Source organism: Gossypium hirsutum, chromosome A13 (assembly GCF_007990345.1).
Source record: "Gossypium hirsutum isolate 1008001.06 chromosome A13, Gossypium_hirsutum_v2.1, whole genome shotgun sequence".
Classification (NCBI taxonomy): domain Eukaryota; kingdom Viridiplantae; phylum Streptophyta; class Magnoliopsida; order Malvales; family Malvaceae; genus Gossypium; species Gossypium hirsutum.
This window is the reverse complement of record NC_053436.1, coordinates 106,945,047-106,962,300: the sequence shown is the minus strand read 5'-3', so window position 1 is coordinate 106,962,300 and position 17,254 is coordinate 106,945,047. Positions and strand designations below refer to the sequence as shown.

The 17,254-nt window shown below is 34.8% G+C and overlaps 3 protein-coding genes across 5 annotated transcripts; 1 reads left to right on the top strand and 2 right to left on the bottom strand.

The window, feature by feature from the left end:
- Nucleotides 1-3,490: 3,490 nt before the first annotated feature.
- Nucleotides 3,491-8,047, top strand: LOC107893343 (protein PLASTID MOVEMENT IMPAIRED 1-RELATED 1). 2 transcript variants are annotated; one of them, XM_016818297.2, is made up of 4 exons: nt 3,491-3,627; nt 3,735-3,831; nt 3,968-6,612; nt 6,715-8,047. In XM_016818297.2, the coding sequence occupies exons 3-4, from the start codon at nt 3,968-3,970 to the stop codon at nt 7,862-7,864; spliced, it is 3,795 nt and encodes a 1,264-aa protein (XP_016673786.2). In that variant the 5' UTR covers nt 3,491-3,627; nt 3,735-3,831; the 3' UTR covers nt 7,865-8,047. The 2 variants fall into 2 exon arrangements, with proteins under 2 accessions (XP_016673786.2, XP_016673787.2); XM_016818298.2 differs by having other exon boundaries at nt 3,497-3,627; nt 3,764-3,831.
- Nucleotides 8,048-8,948: 901 nt separating this feature from the next.
- Nucleotides 8,949-11,997, bottom strand: LOC107893344 (PHD finger protein ALFIN-LIKE 5). Its single transcript, XM_016818300.2, has 5 exons — nt 11,565-11,997; nt 11,399-11,431; nt 10,592-10,820; nt 9,942-10,077; nt 8,949-9,401 (listed from the first exon to the last, which is right to left on the bottom strand). The coding sequence occupies exons 1-5, from the start codon at nt 11,659-11,661 to the stop codon at nt 9,132-9,134; spliced, it is 765 nt and encodes a 254-aa protein (XP_016673789.1). The 5' UTR covers nt 11,662-11,997; the 3' UTR covers nt 8,949-9,131.
- A 795-nt stretch (nt 11,998-12,792) lies between these two features.
- On the bottom strand, nt 12,793-17,254 carry LOC107893345 (alpha/beta hydrolase domain-containing protein WAV2). 2 transcript variants are annotated; one of them, XM_016818301.2, is made up of 8 exons: nt 16,859-17,254; nt 16,030-16,065; nt 15,820-15,898; nt 15,633-15,687; nt 15,422-15,538; nt 14,492-14,656; nt 13,891-14,116; nt 12,793-13,338 (listed from the first exon to the last, which is right to left on the bottom strand). In XM_016818301.2, exons 1-8 carry the CDS (start codon nt 17,094-17,096, stop codon nt 13,316-13,318), a joined length of 939 nt encoding a protein of 312 aa, XP_016673790.1. In that variant the 5' UTR covers nt 17,097-17,254; the 3' UTR covers nt 12,793-13,315. The 2 variants fall into 2 exon arrangements, with proteins under 2 accessions (XP_016673790.1, XP_016673791.1); XM_016818302.2 differs by having other exon boundaries at nt 13,897-14,116.

The following is a 17,254-nucleotide window of genomic DNA, read 5'->3' as shown; positions in this document are numbered from 1 at the left end:
ACTAGAGTTATATGTCCACTTTGTCGATGTTGATGAAGGTGCTCTGAGTTCGACAACAGTTATAGTTAATGCCTATCGGGAACAAGAAGCAGAAAGTCCAACCACATGGTTGTGCGATAGGTTGACAACATTGTTACAAAGCTCCTATCAAGAAATGTCAGAATCATCAATGGGAAGGCATTCATTTGTTTCAGCATTTGATTTCAACTTTGACGTACAGTTCGTCCAATAGGTAGGGTTAGTTGGTAACCTGAACTTCAACATATATGCACGACATTTTGTAAGTGCTTTTGATTCAACTTCTAAACACCGATGTTTTATGCTGGAAAACCTTGTACGAATATGCCATCAAGTTACACCGGTGGACAATTTGCAAGTGATTTTGGTTATAAAGAAGAGATATATTTACATCCCAAAGGGGCTATAATTGGAGATACCATTGTTTCTGGTACAAAAGTTCCTATAAAAATGGGAAATGCCTTACCTTTGAGTGCGGTTTGAACTATTGATTTACATAATTGGAAAGAACCAATTAGGTTTACGATGAAACTTAAAAATCGATCACTGATCCAATTTGAGTACCTCTACAGGATAGACCTCAACAGAAAACTGAAGAGCAACGACAGCAAGTGGTTGAGTTCAGTAGTTCCTCATATAAAATTATTGACTCTAGAGATACGGTTTACAAGAACAAGTGATATACTCCTTACAAGCTACACCGGTGAAGAGGCATCCAACCCTAGACAATGTAACTAAGGTTGATAACGAAGAGAGATCTGAAATCCATAATGATCCAATTCGAGAGTTCGGGCCGAGTGATTAAGAAATTACATTATTTTTTGAACCATAAGAGAGTGATTCTGACGATGAAGGTCTAGACAATGTTGAAGGAACTCATTCGGATTTCACAACAAATGCACCTCCACCCCACATGCTTAATGTCAACCTTGATACTAAAAATGGGTTAAAATTTATGAAACTACCTCATAAAAAGATCAGTTGCTGCAAATTCTTTACAAACAAAAACATTGGATTCCACTTACTAACAAAAACTTTGTCAAACTTCTTTAGAACCTTCCATCCTTTCCAAACAAATTAGGCTACAATTTACTTAAATATATTTGCCAAAATTCCACCGAAGTGAAACAGTTTATTTTTAAAACACTGTAGCCTTAAAATTATAATATTATTACTTTTTGGTGCACAAACCACAATTACTAAAATCATTACTGAATTTGATATAAATAAATAACATTTTTTAAACATTTAGAAAATTAATTAGTATGGTATTGTACTAATAATATGGTATTAAATATATAATTTTATAATTTTATAAATTAATTTAATGTATTAAATGTATATATTATTATAAATAATATTTTTTTGAACAATTTTATTATACATTTTGATTATATCTATTTTTTTATTCAATGCCTAGAACTATTCATAGGCCATTTTCAATCCATAATAATATTTTTCAATATGTTCAAACTAAACCTGAGGCCCAGCCGAAATGTGGGAGGGTTTGGACAAAAATATAGACTCGAAAAATGGGCTTGGATAAAAAAAATAAGGTCCATTTAAAAAATGAGTTGGGCCTTGGGTAATGCATTTTTCACTCGAGCCCGGCCCGACCCGAATCTACTAAAGGATAAAAAAATTTGTTTTTTAAATATTATTTTCTTATTGTTTTCTCCCTATTTTGCTACCATTTTATTATTATGTTGCTACTATTTTGTTGTTATTGTTTGAATATTGTATAAAACTTATTTTATTATTAATTTTGTTATTATTTTAAAGATATTTGTTAATTTTGTTATTATTTTAGAGACATTTGCTTGTTAAGTTGCATCTATCTTAATCTTATTTAAGTATACATTTTTTTTAAAATTTATTTTTAATTTGTTGGGAAATATTTATTTTGATGTTTTTAGTATTTTTGATTGTATTATATATTTTTTAAAATAATATAAAAATTAATATGAGCGGGTCAGGTCGGGCTCGAGTTTTAGTATTTTTATCTGGGTTGGACTTGGGCAAAATTTTAGGACCATTTTTCGGCCTGGGCCCTAACAAACTGGTCTGAATTTTTAGTTGAGCCCGACTCAGCCCATGCTCACATCTAGTTAGAACTCACATTCTCTTACATTGACAACAATGACTATACTAATTGAACTAAAACTTAATCAATTTATAAATAATATTTCTAAAAAAGTGATATAAATAATATTTCTAGAAAAGTGATATAGAAACAAAATCTTAAAATAAATTCAAAATTTGCTTTTGCTTCTCATGGAGGATTTTCTAAAACTTTCTCAATCCTCATGTGCATTGGAAAGGAAAGTAAATATTCCAAAATTAGGTAACGCGGGAATAAAAGCTACCAAAATTATCATAAATAAAATATATTGTATATTTAAAATAAATTAATTATGTAAAATATAAGTTTTAAAGTAATGCTTTTCTTTTCTTTAAGGTACTTTGTTTTTTTAAAGTTAATAATAATATTTAAAGAAAGATAACTATTTTTTAAAATAATATAAAATTTAAGATATATAAATATTCATTATTTTTAATAAAAAAAAACCAATTGAATATGCTCTCTCAACATTTAAAGAAAAAAAGGAATATGCTCTCTCTATATTGAACTCCTTTTGTAAAGTTAGCTGCTCAACAATAACGTCACGTTATTTCCATGCAACGCAAGTAAAGTATTTTGATAATTTAATAAGTAAATTAGATAAAAAATAAATTGGGTTTAATTTTTTACTTTTTATCTTTTTTTATTATTAAAAATTAGTTTTTATGCGTCAACATGATATACACGTGGCATGTCATATGTTATTGTCTAGTTATTTTATCAATTATACCAATTTTTACAATATAAATGAATGAAATTTTTAACAGAAGAGATCAATCTGCTCTTTGATATAACTTAAGGGCAAAGCTAGAAATTTTTTTAAGAGACCGAAATTAAATTATAATTTTTACGATAATAAAAATATAATTTTGTTATTTTAATTGTCCATATTTTTATAATTTTTAAAAGATTAAATTAAAATTTTATCATTTTTAAGTGATCAAAGTGTAAATTTATCTTTATTAATTTAGAATTTTAAATGATCTAAATGAAAAATTTTCATTTTAGGAAGATTGAGACCTTAACAATCTCCCTTAACTATGCTCCTTATATAATATATAAAGATTGACTTGTCCATTTTTAGTAGAAATATAAAATGTAACCTAATTTTTACATAGTAAAATGTGATTAAATCCAAAATTAAATGGATTAAATCGTAAAAATAAAATAAAACTCTTTCAATTAGTCTATTGGATTTAATAAACGAAATAATATGTAATTTTAAAGAAACCAAGTATTTTTTAAATTAAAATTTACGTAATACAATTAATTAATATGTTTTTAAGAGAATTGTTTTATAAAATATTTAAAATTGGACCAAAAAAGTAGAATATAATATAAACCGCATAATATAACGCCTTTTCATAGCTTGGTTTCAAAATGTTGGTTCGAGTAAAAGGCAGCGGCAATTCAAGGCCCAAAGTGGGGCAGCGAACCGCCGAGACAAGCCCGGTTCATTAGTCTCAGCCGCCATTAATTTGCTTGCTGTAAGTTTTCGATATCTCCGTCCGATTCTCTTCAGCTCCCATGCTTATTGCGGTTTTTTTGGGGTTTTTTTTGCTAGATTTTTATATATGATTTTTTTTTTGAATAGGAACTTTTTTTTCCTGAATTTTTTGATAGCCAAACGCCGAAGGGAGACTATATATTGAACTAGTTGGGAAATTCCAGTCTCTGGGAAGCTCAATTTGGTAATTTAATTTAAGTAATTTTGAATCTTTTGTTAGATTTCGATTTCGATTTGTTCAATGAATTTTCAGTAAGGGTTTTTATTTTAACTTCTATAGATTAATCTGATTATTATTTTTTATTTTATGTATGAAAAAGATGATGTTGTCGAAAGCTGAAGCTAGGAAGAAGAATGGTGGGAATTCGAGTAATGGGAAGTTATTGAATGAAATTGAAACTATGAGCAAAGCTTTGTATTTAGACAAGAACCGTTCAAGCAATTCATTTTCTGCTTTTAATTCTCGGTCTAAACCGACCTGGAAAACCAATTTGCCGGAACCGAAATCAACCGTGAAAAATAGTAATGAGGACCCTCTGCTTAAAGAGAAGAAATCTGTTTGGAATTGGAAGCCTTTGAAAGTGTTTTCAAATGTTCGGAACCGGAGGTTTAATTGTTGTTTCTCACTTGAAGTACACTCCATTGAGTGTTTACCAGTAAGTTTTAATGATCTTAGTCTATTTGTGCATTGGAAGAGGCGGGATGGGGATCTAACAACTCGTCCTTCTAAAGTTTTTAATGGAACTGTGGAATTCAGAGAGAAGTTGACGTATACGTGTTCCATATATGGTGTTCGAAGTGGCCTTTCGGCCAAGTATGAGGCTAAGCATTGCATGCTTTTTGCATCTGTGTTGGGAACACCAGACTTTGATTTGGGGAAGCATCGAGTTGACCTTACGCGGTTACTTCCACTTACATTGGAAGAATTAGAGGAAGAGAAGAGTACGGGGAAGTGGACGACAAGTTTTAAGTTATCAGGGAAGGCCAAAGGTGCTACCATGAATGTTAGTTTTGGTTATATGGTTGTTGGGGATAATTCTGTGCTGCTCAAAAATAATCAGCATCGTGCTGAGTTATCACATATAAAGCAGAATAATCAGAGTACAGGAAAAGCCGTTGCTGGATTTGATCACATTGACCTGGTCACAACGAGGTGTGTTGAGAGTCTTCCCAGTTTAGTTAACACCAGGCCTTTTGGCTCATCTCCCGTTGTGGAAGAGATAAAAGATCTTCATGAAGTTTTGTCTGTGCCAAAGTCAGAGCTCAATGTTAAAAACACAGTAGACCAGAAGCTTGATGAAGAAAAGCCTGATGCTTCTGCTTCTTCCAAGCCTGAACCTGATGTGTTAAATGAACATTTTGTGCCCATCAGACCTCCAGCTTCCCTTGCATCTGAATCAATTAACGAATATATTGAAAAAGAAAATGAAGATAATGACTTCTCTGTTGACAAAAAAGGGATAGAGTTGTCTTCAGAAGAACAAGCTAGGTCGGAGGAAGTTACCTTCGTGGCTACTTTAGAAAACCCTCAAGTTGTTGAAATTAATCCTGGCATGGGAGTAAATTTTGAAGAATGTTCTCAGCTTCATCCCTCTAATCAAGGAGAGGCTAGGTTGGAGGAAGGTACCCTCGTGGCTACTTTATCAACCGTAGAAAACCCTCAAGTTGTTGAAATTAATCCTGGCGTGGGAGAAAATTTTGAAGAATGTTCTCAGCTTCATCCCTCTAATCAAGGAGAGGCTAGGTCGGAGGAAGTTTCCCTTGCGGCTACTTTATCAACTGTAGAAACCCCACAAGTTGATGAAATTAATCCTGGCGTGGGAGAAAATTTTGAAGAATGTTCTCAGCTTCATCCCTCTAATCAAGGAGAGGCTAGGTCGGAGGAAGTTTCCCTTGCGGCTACTTTATCAACCGTAGAAACCTCACAAGTTGATGAAATTAATCCTGGTGTGGGAGAAAATTTTGAAGAATGTTCTCAGCTTCATATCTCTAATCAAGGAGATATGCTCGTGGTGCAAGATCGCAGTTCCGAAGAGGATGAACAGTGCTCAAATGAATCGCTGATGAGAGAATTGGATTTAGCTTTAGATGGTGTTACAAATTTGGGGGAAGCATTAGCTTCTTCTCCTGGCCTTGAAGATCCAGAGGACTACATGGATAATAAAGGTGATTATAAGGCGAAATCACTTGGCTTGGATGAAGCTACTGAATCTGTCGCAACTGATTTCTTGAATATGCTCGGTATTGATCATAGTCTACTTGGCTTGAGTTCTGAGAGTGAACCTGAGTCACCAAGGGAGCGTTTATTAAGGCAATTTGAGAAGGATACCCTAGCCAGCGGTTGCTCATTATTTGATTTTGACATGGCTGATGAAGAGGAACTAGAATCTGGTTTCGACACCTCAACTGCATCTGGTTGGGGGAGCTTGACCGAGAGTTTTGATTTATCATCTTTTATCCAAGATGCTGAGCAAGAATATCAGAAGGAAACTGGTGGGAGGAATAAAACGAGAGCTAAAGTGTTGGAAGACTTGGAGTCTGAAGCGTTAATGCGTGAGTGGGGATTGAATGAGAAGGCTTTTCAGCAATCTCGATCTGGGTCTTCTGTTGGGTTTGGGAGCCCAGGAGATTTGCCTCCTGAAGATCCACTTGAACTGCCTCCTCTCGGAGATGGTTTAGGTCCATTTCTTCAGACAAAGAACGGAGGATTTTTGCGATCTATGAATCCCTCACTTTTCCGGGATGCTAAAAGTGGTGGGAACCTGATCATGCAGGTGTCTAATCCGGTTGTAGTACCTGCAGAAATGGGTTCTGGTATAATGGATATACTTCAGCAACTGGCCTCAGTTGGGATTGAGAAGCTCTCTATGCAGGCAAATAAGTTGATGCCTTTGGAGGATATTACCGGTAAAACTATGGAACAAGTTGCATGGGAAGCTGCTCCTGCTCTGGAGGGACCGGAGAGGTTCATGATTCATTTTTCTTTGGTTTCTCAACATATACTTCTTTCATAAACACTGTTTGTGAAATCGTACTGATATTATATGTCATTGCTTCTTCTACGCAGGCAATGTTCGTTGCAGCATGACTTTGAAGTTGGGGAAGATATGTCTAGCAGGCAAAAGAAAGTTAAAAGAAGATCAACTCGACCCAGCTCTAGCGATCTTAATTCAACCTCTGTCAATGAGATGGGGTCAGATTATGTAGCCCTTGAAGATCTTGCTCCATTGGCAATGGATAAGATTGAAGCTCTCTCAATGGAAGGGTTGAGAATTCAGTCAGGCATGTCAGATGAAGATGCACCTTCAAACATCAGTGCACGGTCTTTTGGGGAAATTTCAGCCCTTCAAGGCAAGGGGTTTGGTATTAGTGGGTCCCTTGGTCTGGATGGAACTGCCGGGTTGCAATTGTTGGATATAAAAGACAGCGGTGATAATGTCGATGGATTAATGGGTCTGTCACTAACTCTTGATGAATGGATGAGACTTGATTCCGGGGATATTGACGATGAAGATCAAATAAGCGAGCGAACTTCTAAAATCCTTGCTGCTCATCATGCTACATCATTGGACTCAATTTGCAGAGGGTCAAAGGGAGAGAAAAAACGGGGTAAAAAGTGTGGTTTGTTAGGGAATAACTTCACAGTGGCATTGATGGTGCAACTTCGCGATACCATGAGAAACTACGAGCCAGTTGGTGCACCAATGCTTGCTCTTATTCAAGTGGAGAGAGTGTTTGTCCCACCAAAACCAAAGATATATGCTACTGTTTCGGCTTTGAGCAACGACAATCAAGATGATGATGACTCCGAGGCCGCCACAAAAGAGAAGGTGAAACCTGAGGAGATGAAAGAAGAAAAAGCTTCCCAAGAGGAAGGTATTCCTCAATACAGAATCACCGATGTTCATGTTGCAGGTTTGAAGACCGAGCCCAGCAAGAAAAAACTTTGGGGTAGCACGGCCCAACAACAATCCGGTTCTCGATGGTTGCTGGCCAATGGAATGGGAAAGAGCAATAAGCATCCATTATTGAAATCCAAGCCTGGTTTTAAATCTTCAACCCCCTCAACAACAAAGGTTCAACCAGGTGACACTTTGTGGAGCATCTCGTCTCGTATTCACGGTACCGGGGCTAAATGGAAAGAATTGGCAGCCCTTAATCCTCATATTCGAAACCCTAACGTTATATTACCCAATGAAACTATCAGATATCGATAAGTAGTATATGCATTGGAATCTGCTTTGAGATTATTACAGTGTTGATGAGTTCTGCTTGCAGAGATTTTTCGTGCATTTTGTTTGAATGTATCCATTCGTGCAACTCAAAAAGTCAAAAACAAAGCAAAGATAAGCTTTACATTTTCCTCTCTTTTCTAAATATAGTCTCATTTGAAAATCCTACATGAGAATGGACTACAAACTTGAGCCACCGTTAGGGTAGTGCCTTGAAACTTATATTTTAATAACGATGATAGTATTAAGTGCTAATATTTAGAGGTATTCAAGGTCAGGTTGGGTCGGTCTTAAGCATTATATTAACATAATTTGTGCTTATCTAAACCCGGTCAGACTCAACTCAACGATATTTGCAAAAGATTAATTTAAGTTCATTTTAAGCTTATCTATATTAATTATTTTTTTAAATATTTATTTTATTTTATTTTATTTTATTAGTTAATAATTTTATATATTTTTTATTTATTGAAATTTTTTATATAATCATCTTAATATTATTTTAATGTTTACATTAGAGTAGTATTATATATTTAGTATAGATTTATTTTTTTAATATACTTTAAATTACATAGTATATAAAAATAACATAATATAAAGTATTATAAATTTAAAAATAGGCTAGATCAAACCATGCTCGAGCCTTAAAGATTCAAGTCCGAGTTTGACCCATACTTTAAACAGGTCAAATTTTTTCAAGTTTTTTATGGGCTTAATATTTTTGCCCAAATCCTATCAAATTTCAGTCAGATCTTCAGACCTGCTAAGATAATCCAAATACTAGTATCTTTCATCTTTCATTTTAGCATTTGAGATTAAATGCAACTTAGGCATTATATAACACTTTCTTGTCCTTTTGGAACAACCATCTAAAAGCAAACACAGGACTCAAGACACGAATTTTGCCTTCATTCAGTTCTCCTATGTTACTAGACTCGAGTGACATTGTCAACTATGAATGTATGCCTGATAAGGGTTTATCAAAAACATCTAAACCAGATCCTCTCAAAAAGGGAAAATTCTATGCTACACATAGCCTAACAAAAAGAAAACGATTAACCCATCGAGATGCAAATGAACTAGCAGTCTTTACTTTATCTGGCAACGAGTTTTCCTGCAAGTGAAATGTTATATATCCGAAATCTGGAATCAAGAGTACATGTTCAGCACCGGGAAACTACTAATACTTTACATCCAACTGACAGTCCCTGAGAAAGATTACAACCTGATTGAACTGGCATTTTCCTTAGGGTCAAGGTCGTGCTCTCTTGTTGCTGCAAGAGGGACACTTGTACTGCTTGATATGCTCGGCCCTGGCGGGGGTGATCTTTACGCATTTGCCATGGAACCACTTTTCACATATGTCGCAGCAAATCCAGAACTCATCTGACGCATAGTTCTCACCGCATGCGCCACACAAGGTGTCCCCGTGCTCCTCTTCCACTTCCACTTCCTCGTCCAATCCCTCTTCCTCATCCTTCAGTTGCACGCTCTTTGAGTATTTAGCAGATTCAGACCCTCTCTGTGAAAAAGGAAATAGCCGAGTATAACGTGGTGCAGAAATGAAAATGAACGTAATAAACACTGAATCAATTGAAAGAGTTCCACATAAAATTGATAATAAATAGATAGAAGTACGCTTGGCTTAGTTCATTACATGTATTTAACTGAAAATGTCAGTAACTTGTCAAAATGTGCTTGGCATATCAAAAAGAAAACCCGAAACAACACTAGCATAAAACCATAGCTGGGGGTTGGAATCCAGCTTCAGGAATCATAATGTGATAAAACAGCCTTGACAGACCGGATTAGTCCGCATTATGGATAATTTACAGAATAATATGACATAATTAGCTTTGAAATTAAATGTTTTGGTTTTCAAGAATGTTCAACTAAGTTTGGCCCAAATAAGGAACAAAAGGAAGGTTTGGCTACCAATATAACAGAACTATGAAGTTTAAGATATCCCACACATTGCCATTATTCTTTTCCATTACTATTAACTGATAATCATATTTTACTTAAGATATCAGAAAACTTTAAAAAAAAATGTCCCACTTACAGCTTTTCCACTGGACTTGGATTTATTGCTGCTATGATTTGAAACTGATGACTTCTCCTTTGTCTGTTTCTTGGCACTTCCAGAGACGATTTCAAATATTGTAGGGAAATCATTTATCATAGTGAAGAGACGTTTCCTGCATCAAATTAACTCACAAATTAATATCTACAACAAAAATGACAGCATTCTTCCTTAATTAAAAATTCCAGTCAATCTTTTCAAACTTCTATATGAAAAAATATTGTATGCAATAAATTTCACTTAATTTATGGATATCTGTTTCCAAGCTTCATGTGCATGTCCAGCATTAACTCACATGTCCTTAACCATTCATCTAAAGGATATGACCTAACAGAACCCGAGGTGAAAAATGATGTGCACAACATGTTTAAATGCACTTATATCCAGTTTATATCCAGTGAAACATTTAAATACTTGATCCCCCACATGACATGATGACTCAACAAGAAGGATGAGACATAATGGCTACATGAAACTTTTGTTGTGCATCCATTTCCTATTATCACTATTCAATACCTTTTCCACCATTAAAAGGTCACAGTTAAAATAAAGTTGATTAAGCATACAGTCCACCAAGCATTATTAATTTCTCCCTGGAGTTATGCAGCAGAAAAGGGGTGAAATTGTACCTGTCAGCTTTATCAAAACCAAACCTAGCACCAAAATAGTGAGCCACTGCTAGTAACCACGCATCACTATGAACAGCAACAAGTGCCAACCAGTCCTTTTCTTGCATCCCGTCTCTAGCAAAGTTAATACCCAATGCGGGCTCCGGAAGCTCAGGAGGCACTTCCTCTGCAGGTAAAGTAACTTCCCACTGTTCAGTAGGAAGTCCATACAAGCAAAGATTCTCCTTCTCTGAAAAACACAATGTCGGTCAAACGAAATCCCAAGTAGACATAATAGAGAAACAGGGTAATCACATCCATTCTTAAGTAAGTTTGGCAAATCACTAACAACGTAATACTAAACAAAAACAAACCATCAAGAACAGACGAAATCAACCATTAACGTACTCATATATAATCAAATTACTGAAAGTCATATTACCAAGAGAAACAAATAAGACTATTGGTTAGGAGATTGAGAGGTCATACATTTCAAATCCATGTTTCAAAGCAAACGATAGAGCATAAAGGAAGTTGTACAAAATGCTGGACAAGGAAATGAAATAAGTTGTTTCAATAAAATCTAAGTTCCGATCACAGGATTTAAACTTAAACAATCACAAATAAGTGATCTATTTGCTTCATTAACTACACAAAGTACATCTAAATTTAGTAAAATTCAGGGATACTACAACACCTCATTAGGAAAATAAATAATTTGATTTGAGCTACATGCTAATTTAATCATTACGTCCAACAATCATAACGTAACAAACATAAATTTTGGATGTGCAACTTTTAAGCAAGTAAAAAATAAATAAAACTAACCAGGATCGCACTGTTCAAAAAATTCTCCAACATCTGCGACCGAAAACAAAACAGAAAAAAAAAACACAAGATTAAAATGCGTTAACAAAAAACAAGCTATAAATAAAATAAACATAGAAAAAAAGTAACCCTAAAAAGAACTCAGAGGAGGAGAAGACGAAAAGACCGGCGGTTAAGGCTTTGATGATTCCTGCACGGCGGCCTTTGAAATCCCTAAAGACTTCCTCTACTGTTCTGAGGCTATGCAGTGTTCCTCCGTCCATTCTCCGTACACTTTTTTGAGTGAAGAAAAGAGAAGGAAACAAAGGAGTGAGTTTTAACGGAGAAAAAAAAACAAAAGGAGAGAGACGAAATAAAAAAAAATCGAAAATCTCTACACAGTGTTGCTGTGATTCAAAATTTGAAAACAACAAAAAAACATATCAGAAGACAGGAAGGAAACACTGAAAATAAATAGTATTTAGCAGAGAGCAGTTGGATAAAAAAACAAAAAAAATAGTTTATTTAGTATAATTTTTCTTTTTAATTAATAATTGTTTATTATAATGAAAGGTCAGATAGATTTTGTGGGTTTCAATTTTGTTTTGCTTTTTTGAGATAAGGGGGAATGCTTAGAACTTTGACATGGATGAAAAGGACTTTTAGTACACGTGGCGTACGTTGTTTGGTTGAACGCTTGCCACGTTTAAGGATCTAGTGGGTATGCATGTTTATACAATAATATTTGGGGAGTCGTTTGAGTTTTTTTTAATAATGTAATTTTAAGTTCTACATTAGCAATAATGTTAATATCAATGAGTTAAGATTTAATTGATAAATGGTTTGAAACTTAAACATTAAAATAAATTAAAATTTAAAAATAAATTAGGTTAAATTGAATTTAATTCATTTAAATTTTGTTTTGATTTTTATTCAATTATTTATACTTTATTCAAATTTTAAATAATTAAAAATTAAAATACTCAAATTTGATTTTCAATAAGTCAAATTTGAAATTTGTCAACAGAATTAAATTTGATTTTTTTTAATTGAATAGTTTAATAATAATTTACTTACAAGATGAGACCCTAAATCATTAATACTTTTCTTTTTGTTGTTTCAATCTAAGGTCTCGTAATAAATAAAAAAAAGTCAATTCTGTATCAATACCGCTGATAAGACCAAAATGTCTTATTCCGATAATAAATCAAAACATCAAATTTTTATTTTTATTTCAGTGCAAATTTCTATAAGTTGCAATCATTTCATTGCGTTTTAATTCTCTTTGATCTAGACCAATGCATCCAGACTTGTACTGATTGGTATAACTGTGCTTCATTTTCACTGTTGGAAGCATCTTGTTGATTGTCTTGCAAAAAGTGAAAGAGATTTGGAGTTGCCACAACAGTTTCATATAAATTAACAGCTCAAAATTACCATTGAAACAAATAGAAAAAGAGAAAAGGTCAGAAACAACCTAAATTGTCAAAACAAATGCTGAAACACCTAAAAGACCAAACTGCCCCATACAAAAAAAAAGAAGAAAAAAACAGAGATGCAAATAGTTCAAACATATCAGCACCAACCATACATCTGCTACATTCTTTTTTTCATTTTTTTTTCTTATAATAGTTTTCTTATTTCATACAAATGGAACCAGCAGAATCGGGATGGTATTACACGATTGTTCGTCAAAGTCAGTCATACCGTATACTAAACGGGAATTCGCGTTCTTTCTCTTTATCGCTTTTAATCAGCTTATGTTTCGTATGCCAGTAAAAGAAGAAAAAAAATCGTGGAGACAATGATCGACGACAACAGCGGGGTGTATGTTTATAGAGTGCTTCTACCAGCTGCAGCTTCAAAAGAAAAGGGACAAAAGTTTGAGATCCAGGGTGCGTGAGCCAAATAATAAAATCTCAAAAGATTGCACGCCTGCTAGTCACCTCTCCTCTGGGAATCTGAAAGCAACATCAGGCACCAATCAAAAAGAGAAAAAAAGACGGGCGAGGGGGAAGGGGTCGCATAGAAAGGAAAGTAACGAGTAGTTAACATTCTATTGGCAGTTCCGGCTACTCCATATATAAGCAAAAAAAAAAAAGATAAGCAAAAGAGGGAGAGAACAGTGAAAATGAAGCACAGTTATATAGGTGTGTTGTTTTGTTTCTAATTTCTATATTCAGATTTGCCCTCCACATGTACCAGAAAGAAGGCATGTAAAGATTCGATGTGGAAATGTTCACCGTTGAATATAATATTAAACAATGTAGCCTTAGTGTCATGACATTAAGAAATGCTTCCAACAGTAGTATATTTTTGCAAGACAATCAACAAGATGCAGAAACTAGGTTGTTCACAAGGTGCTGCTAGGCTCGGATGCAAATTCGAGCTTAAGCAGACAAATTTATAATGCAAGAGATAGAGGAGGAAAAATAAATATCATCAAGAGGCAAAAAGGCTAATCCTGTCAAATATCATCCAGCGATAGTTACATTGGGAAAAAGGTTAATTACCAATACCATATCCAGTTTTCGGCACATGTTTTTCAAAAAACTGCTGAATTGTTTTCCAGTAGTGATCACCGCCAGATAACCAAGTGTCCATGTGCATGCCAGTAGGGAATTCTACCAAAATGCATTGCCTGTTATGAGCAGCTGCTTTAGCATAAAGCATTTGCATATGGGATGGCGGAACCATTTCGTCTTGCAATCCAGAAAGAAAAAGGATAGGCTGCTTGACCTGCAGATGTAATGCTCAAAATAACAAAATCAACTAGTGCGGTGATCGAGTGCCATACACAAACAAGGTAGAACAAGCATCATCTCCATGTTTCCCTAGTTACAGATACATTTGGAAAATTCAAATATGTCAAAAATGCCAACTGTAGGTACAAAAATTATCTTGAACCTAAACTTATTTTACTCCCTAGCATCTAATAGACAGATAAGCATAAGGATAAATGTCTAAACAGTTTCTTTCAAACCAAGGAACTATTTCCTTCACAGTTGACTCAGATACGCTACATATATGTAATAGGAGATTTTTCGTCATATATATGCCACTAATAGTCTTAAAGATTCAGGAAGTGAAGTCAAATTTCCAATCAACGAGTACCTGCCCAATGATGTCTATGGTACTCCATGGCGAACGGACAAGAAAATTAAGAATTTTGGGACCTTTGGTACCCGGGCCTCCAATAAACCACTTCAGGAAAGGCAATAAAACTCCAGCCATGTCCAGAATAGATGTGAAAGTGTTTTCTAATATCATTGCAGCAACCTGGAATGTAAAGGCAAACCAAGAAATGACATACTTAATATAACCTAAAACAGATAATATATATTAGGAGAAGAAATAATAAAATATTTGTAGCTGAGTCTAGCAAACAAATGCACAAATTGATTGTAGAAATGCCTTCTACCATGAAAGATGAACAGTAGAAATTAGAGCAACATGATCACATGAGTGGAAGAAATCCACGCCGCGCAGCATGAAACAAATAAACAATAGTAATCAATTTGGGAATATAACAGTCCAACTAGATGAAACTTAAATGCTAATTTAGTTGAATTATGATCACACCTTAAAGTGAACTAAAATATCTGTAACGCGTCTGCACAGCCCAGAAAAACTATAGTCTCATTCAATGCGTTACGCTCAACTGCATGTTTCCAGTTCTCTCATCATCCTTTGAAACTAACTCTACACTACATCATCTTTCTCCGGCTTATGAACATTGATACAAATCTATGTGTAAGCCGCAAATGATCTAACATCTCCAGTCAGACCACAAGTTTTACAAGTAAATGTGCCAAATGTAATAAAATTTTGCCATTCTATTGATACAGTCATGTCATGTGAAAGCAGACAAATCTGAAGTTTAACCAGGCAATTGTCCAACAAGCAAAACAGATGAAACCAGTATGTTGATCATCTTTCCGGCATGAGTTTGAACTACTGTATCACAATAGCGTAGTTTCTGATTCTAATCTCTTTACTCTCAGGAAGAAAGAAAACTAAATGAAATAATCACAAGAGAAATACCTTATCAGGATTGTTTTTGGTGAGTACTGATCCAACAGCACCCCCAAGTGATCTTCCAAAGACCACTATTCTATCTGTGTCAATATCAGTCCGCTGGGAGAGATGATCCAGGGCAGCCTAAACGAAAAAAAGAAAGAAACAGTTAAGATTGCTAGTTTGGTAAGGTAGTGGCTTTATGAATCTAGTATAGAAAAACTGACAGAGTCACAACCTGAGCATCGTTAATAATTCCATGCTGAGAAGGATAACCATCACTTGCTCCATAACTGTTTGATCAATTGGGTGTTAAACTTCATTAAGTAGATAAGTCGTATACTAGGAGTAATCAAGGTCGTGGTGCCAAAAACACAAGAAAGCATAAACAGAGAAGCATCAAATTAGATGTTCAGAACACGCACCCTCGATATGATAGCATGAAGACATTGCACTGTAACCTCTGCAGCATTATGCGTACCATTTCCAGACGGTGAGCAATGTCTGCGGATCAGTGGTTAAGGTTGCCCAAGGACCTTGGATTTCAGAAGAGAAAAATATTTTTCCAATTTGAATACACTAAAATGTGAAATGGAAATTATAATGCAAAGACATTAAGCTGATGAAAAGGATACTTCCAGCATTCTCTTGAAAAAACAGGATGGTTGGGCCTGCAAAACCAAAAGAACTACTTTCTAAGAAATGAGATGGTATTGCGGTCTGAATCACAGAACACCAACATACCACAATATATTACAAGACAACATCTTAGCATATGATTGTGAATGCTCGGTTACGTTTTCATATTCATTTTCTCACAAGATCTCACAAACTTTTACCAAAACTTTCAAATACATGTAATAGCCAAATCAAGTGCCCAGCCCAAAACAAATAGAAACACATCAGTTATGCCATTCATATCTGACTCTTACCAATTGGACTAAAAACGATACACTATTCATAATGACAATCATCACACTACATCAATCAAACAAATCGCCCGTCTCCCAGAAATTTTCACCTACTTTTAAAAAAAAGTTCATACTCTTAATCTCAAGAATTACTTCAGCTCTCACTTAATTCAAATAAACCCTATTTGTTTCAATCATCCTATTTTCATTGTTCAAAGTTCAAAATAGAGCAGAAACAAGGATATAAGCGCAAACTAGACAGTCTAATAGTCAAGAGAACATAACCTTTCAAAAAAAAAAACAAATCAAACAATAAAATTCTTATCCAAAAAATGTAAAATCTTAACCAAAAATCAGCATTCAACTAAACAGTCTTAAACCAGCAAAAAAACACTAGCTCCAAAAATTCAAACCGAAAACCAAATCCTAATCCCTAATCTCCTAAAAGACAACTAAAACCAGCAGAATTACTATAATTCAATTAAAAAAAACGTAACAGAAAAATAAAAACGCTAAAAAGAAGGCGGATCGGGAGTAAGACAGTGAGAGTGACCTCGACACTCAGGGAAGAGCTTGATGAACCAAGCATGGAGTCGGATTCCGTCCAAGGATCTGAGCCAAACGTCCTCGTAGACGAGCCCGAGTCGGGCCGGCGTTATCGGGTAAGATTTAGTTAGACCCGGCAAAACCGGAACGTAAACGAGCTTCTCTTGAAACGCTACCAGCAACGCCATCCCAGCCATCACCATCCCTCCCACTCCGTACAACAACACGCTTACGTAAGACACCATTTTTTCTCCTTTCTTCTTTTTTCCTTCTTTCTCTTAGTCGTCGCCTAGGATTTGGTTTTTTGGATTTCTGTTTCTTCAGAGGAGTGTTCTTTATGTGGTATTTTCTGATTGGTTCTTTTTCTTTTTTTTAAAAATTTTTATTTAGAATTTAGTTTTTT

Excerpts from the sequence above, each read along its gene's own strand:
- LOC107893343 (XM_016818297.2), top strand. The coding sequence starts at position 3,968 with ATGATGTTGTCGAAAGCTGAAGCTAGGAAGAAGAATGGTGGGAATTCG. Across the intron at positions 6,613-6,714 it reads GCTCTGGAGGGACCGGAGAG|GCAATGTTCGTTGCAGCATG; the intron begins GTTCATGATTCA and ends TCTTCTACGCAG.
- LOC107893344 (XM_016818300.2), bottom strand. The coding sequence starts at position 11,661 with ATGGACGGAGGAACACTGCATAGCCTCAGAACAGTAGAGGAAGTCTTT. Across the intron at positions 11,432-11,564 it reads CATCAAAGCCTTAACCGCCG|ATGTTGGAGAATTTTTTGAA; the intron begins GTCTTTTCGTCT and ends TTTCGGTCGCAG. Across the intron at positions 10,821-11,398 it reads TTTTGAACAGTGCGATCCTG|AGAAGGAGAATCTTTGCTTG; the intron begins GTTAGTTTTATT and ends TGTGTTTTTCAG.
- LOC107893345 (XM_016818301.2), bottom strand. The coding sequence starts at position 17,096 with ATGGTGTCTTACGTAAGCGTGTTGTTGTACGGAGTGGGAGGGATGGTG. Across the intron at positions 15,688-15,819 it reads TTCATGCTATCATATCGAGG|TTATGGAGCAAGTGATGGTT; the intron begins GTGCGTGTTCTG and ends TTGATCAAACAG. Across the intron at positions 13,339-13,890 it reads GAAAACTGGATATGGTATTG|ATTCCCAGAGGAGAGGTGAC; the intron begins GTAATTAACCTT and ends TGTTGCTTTCAG.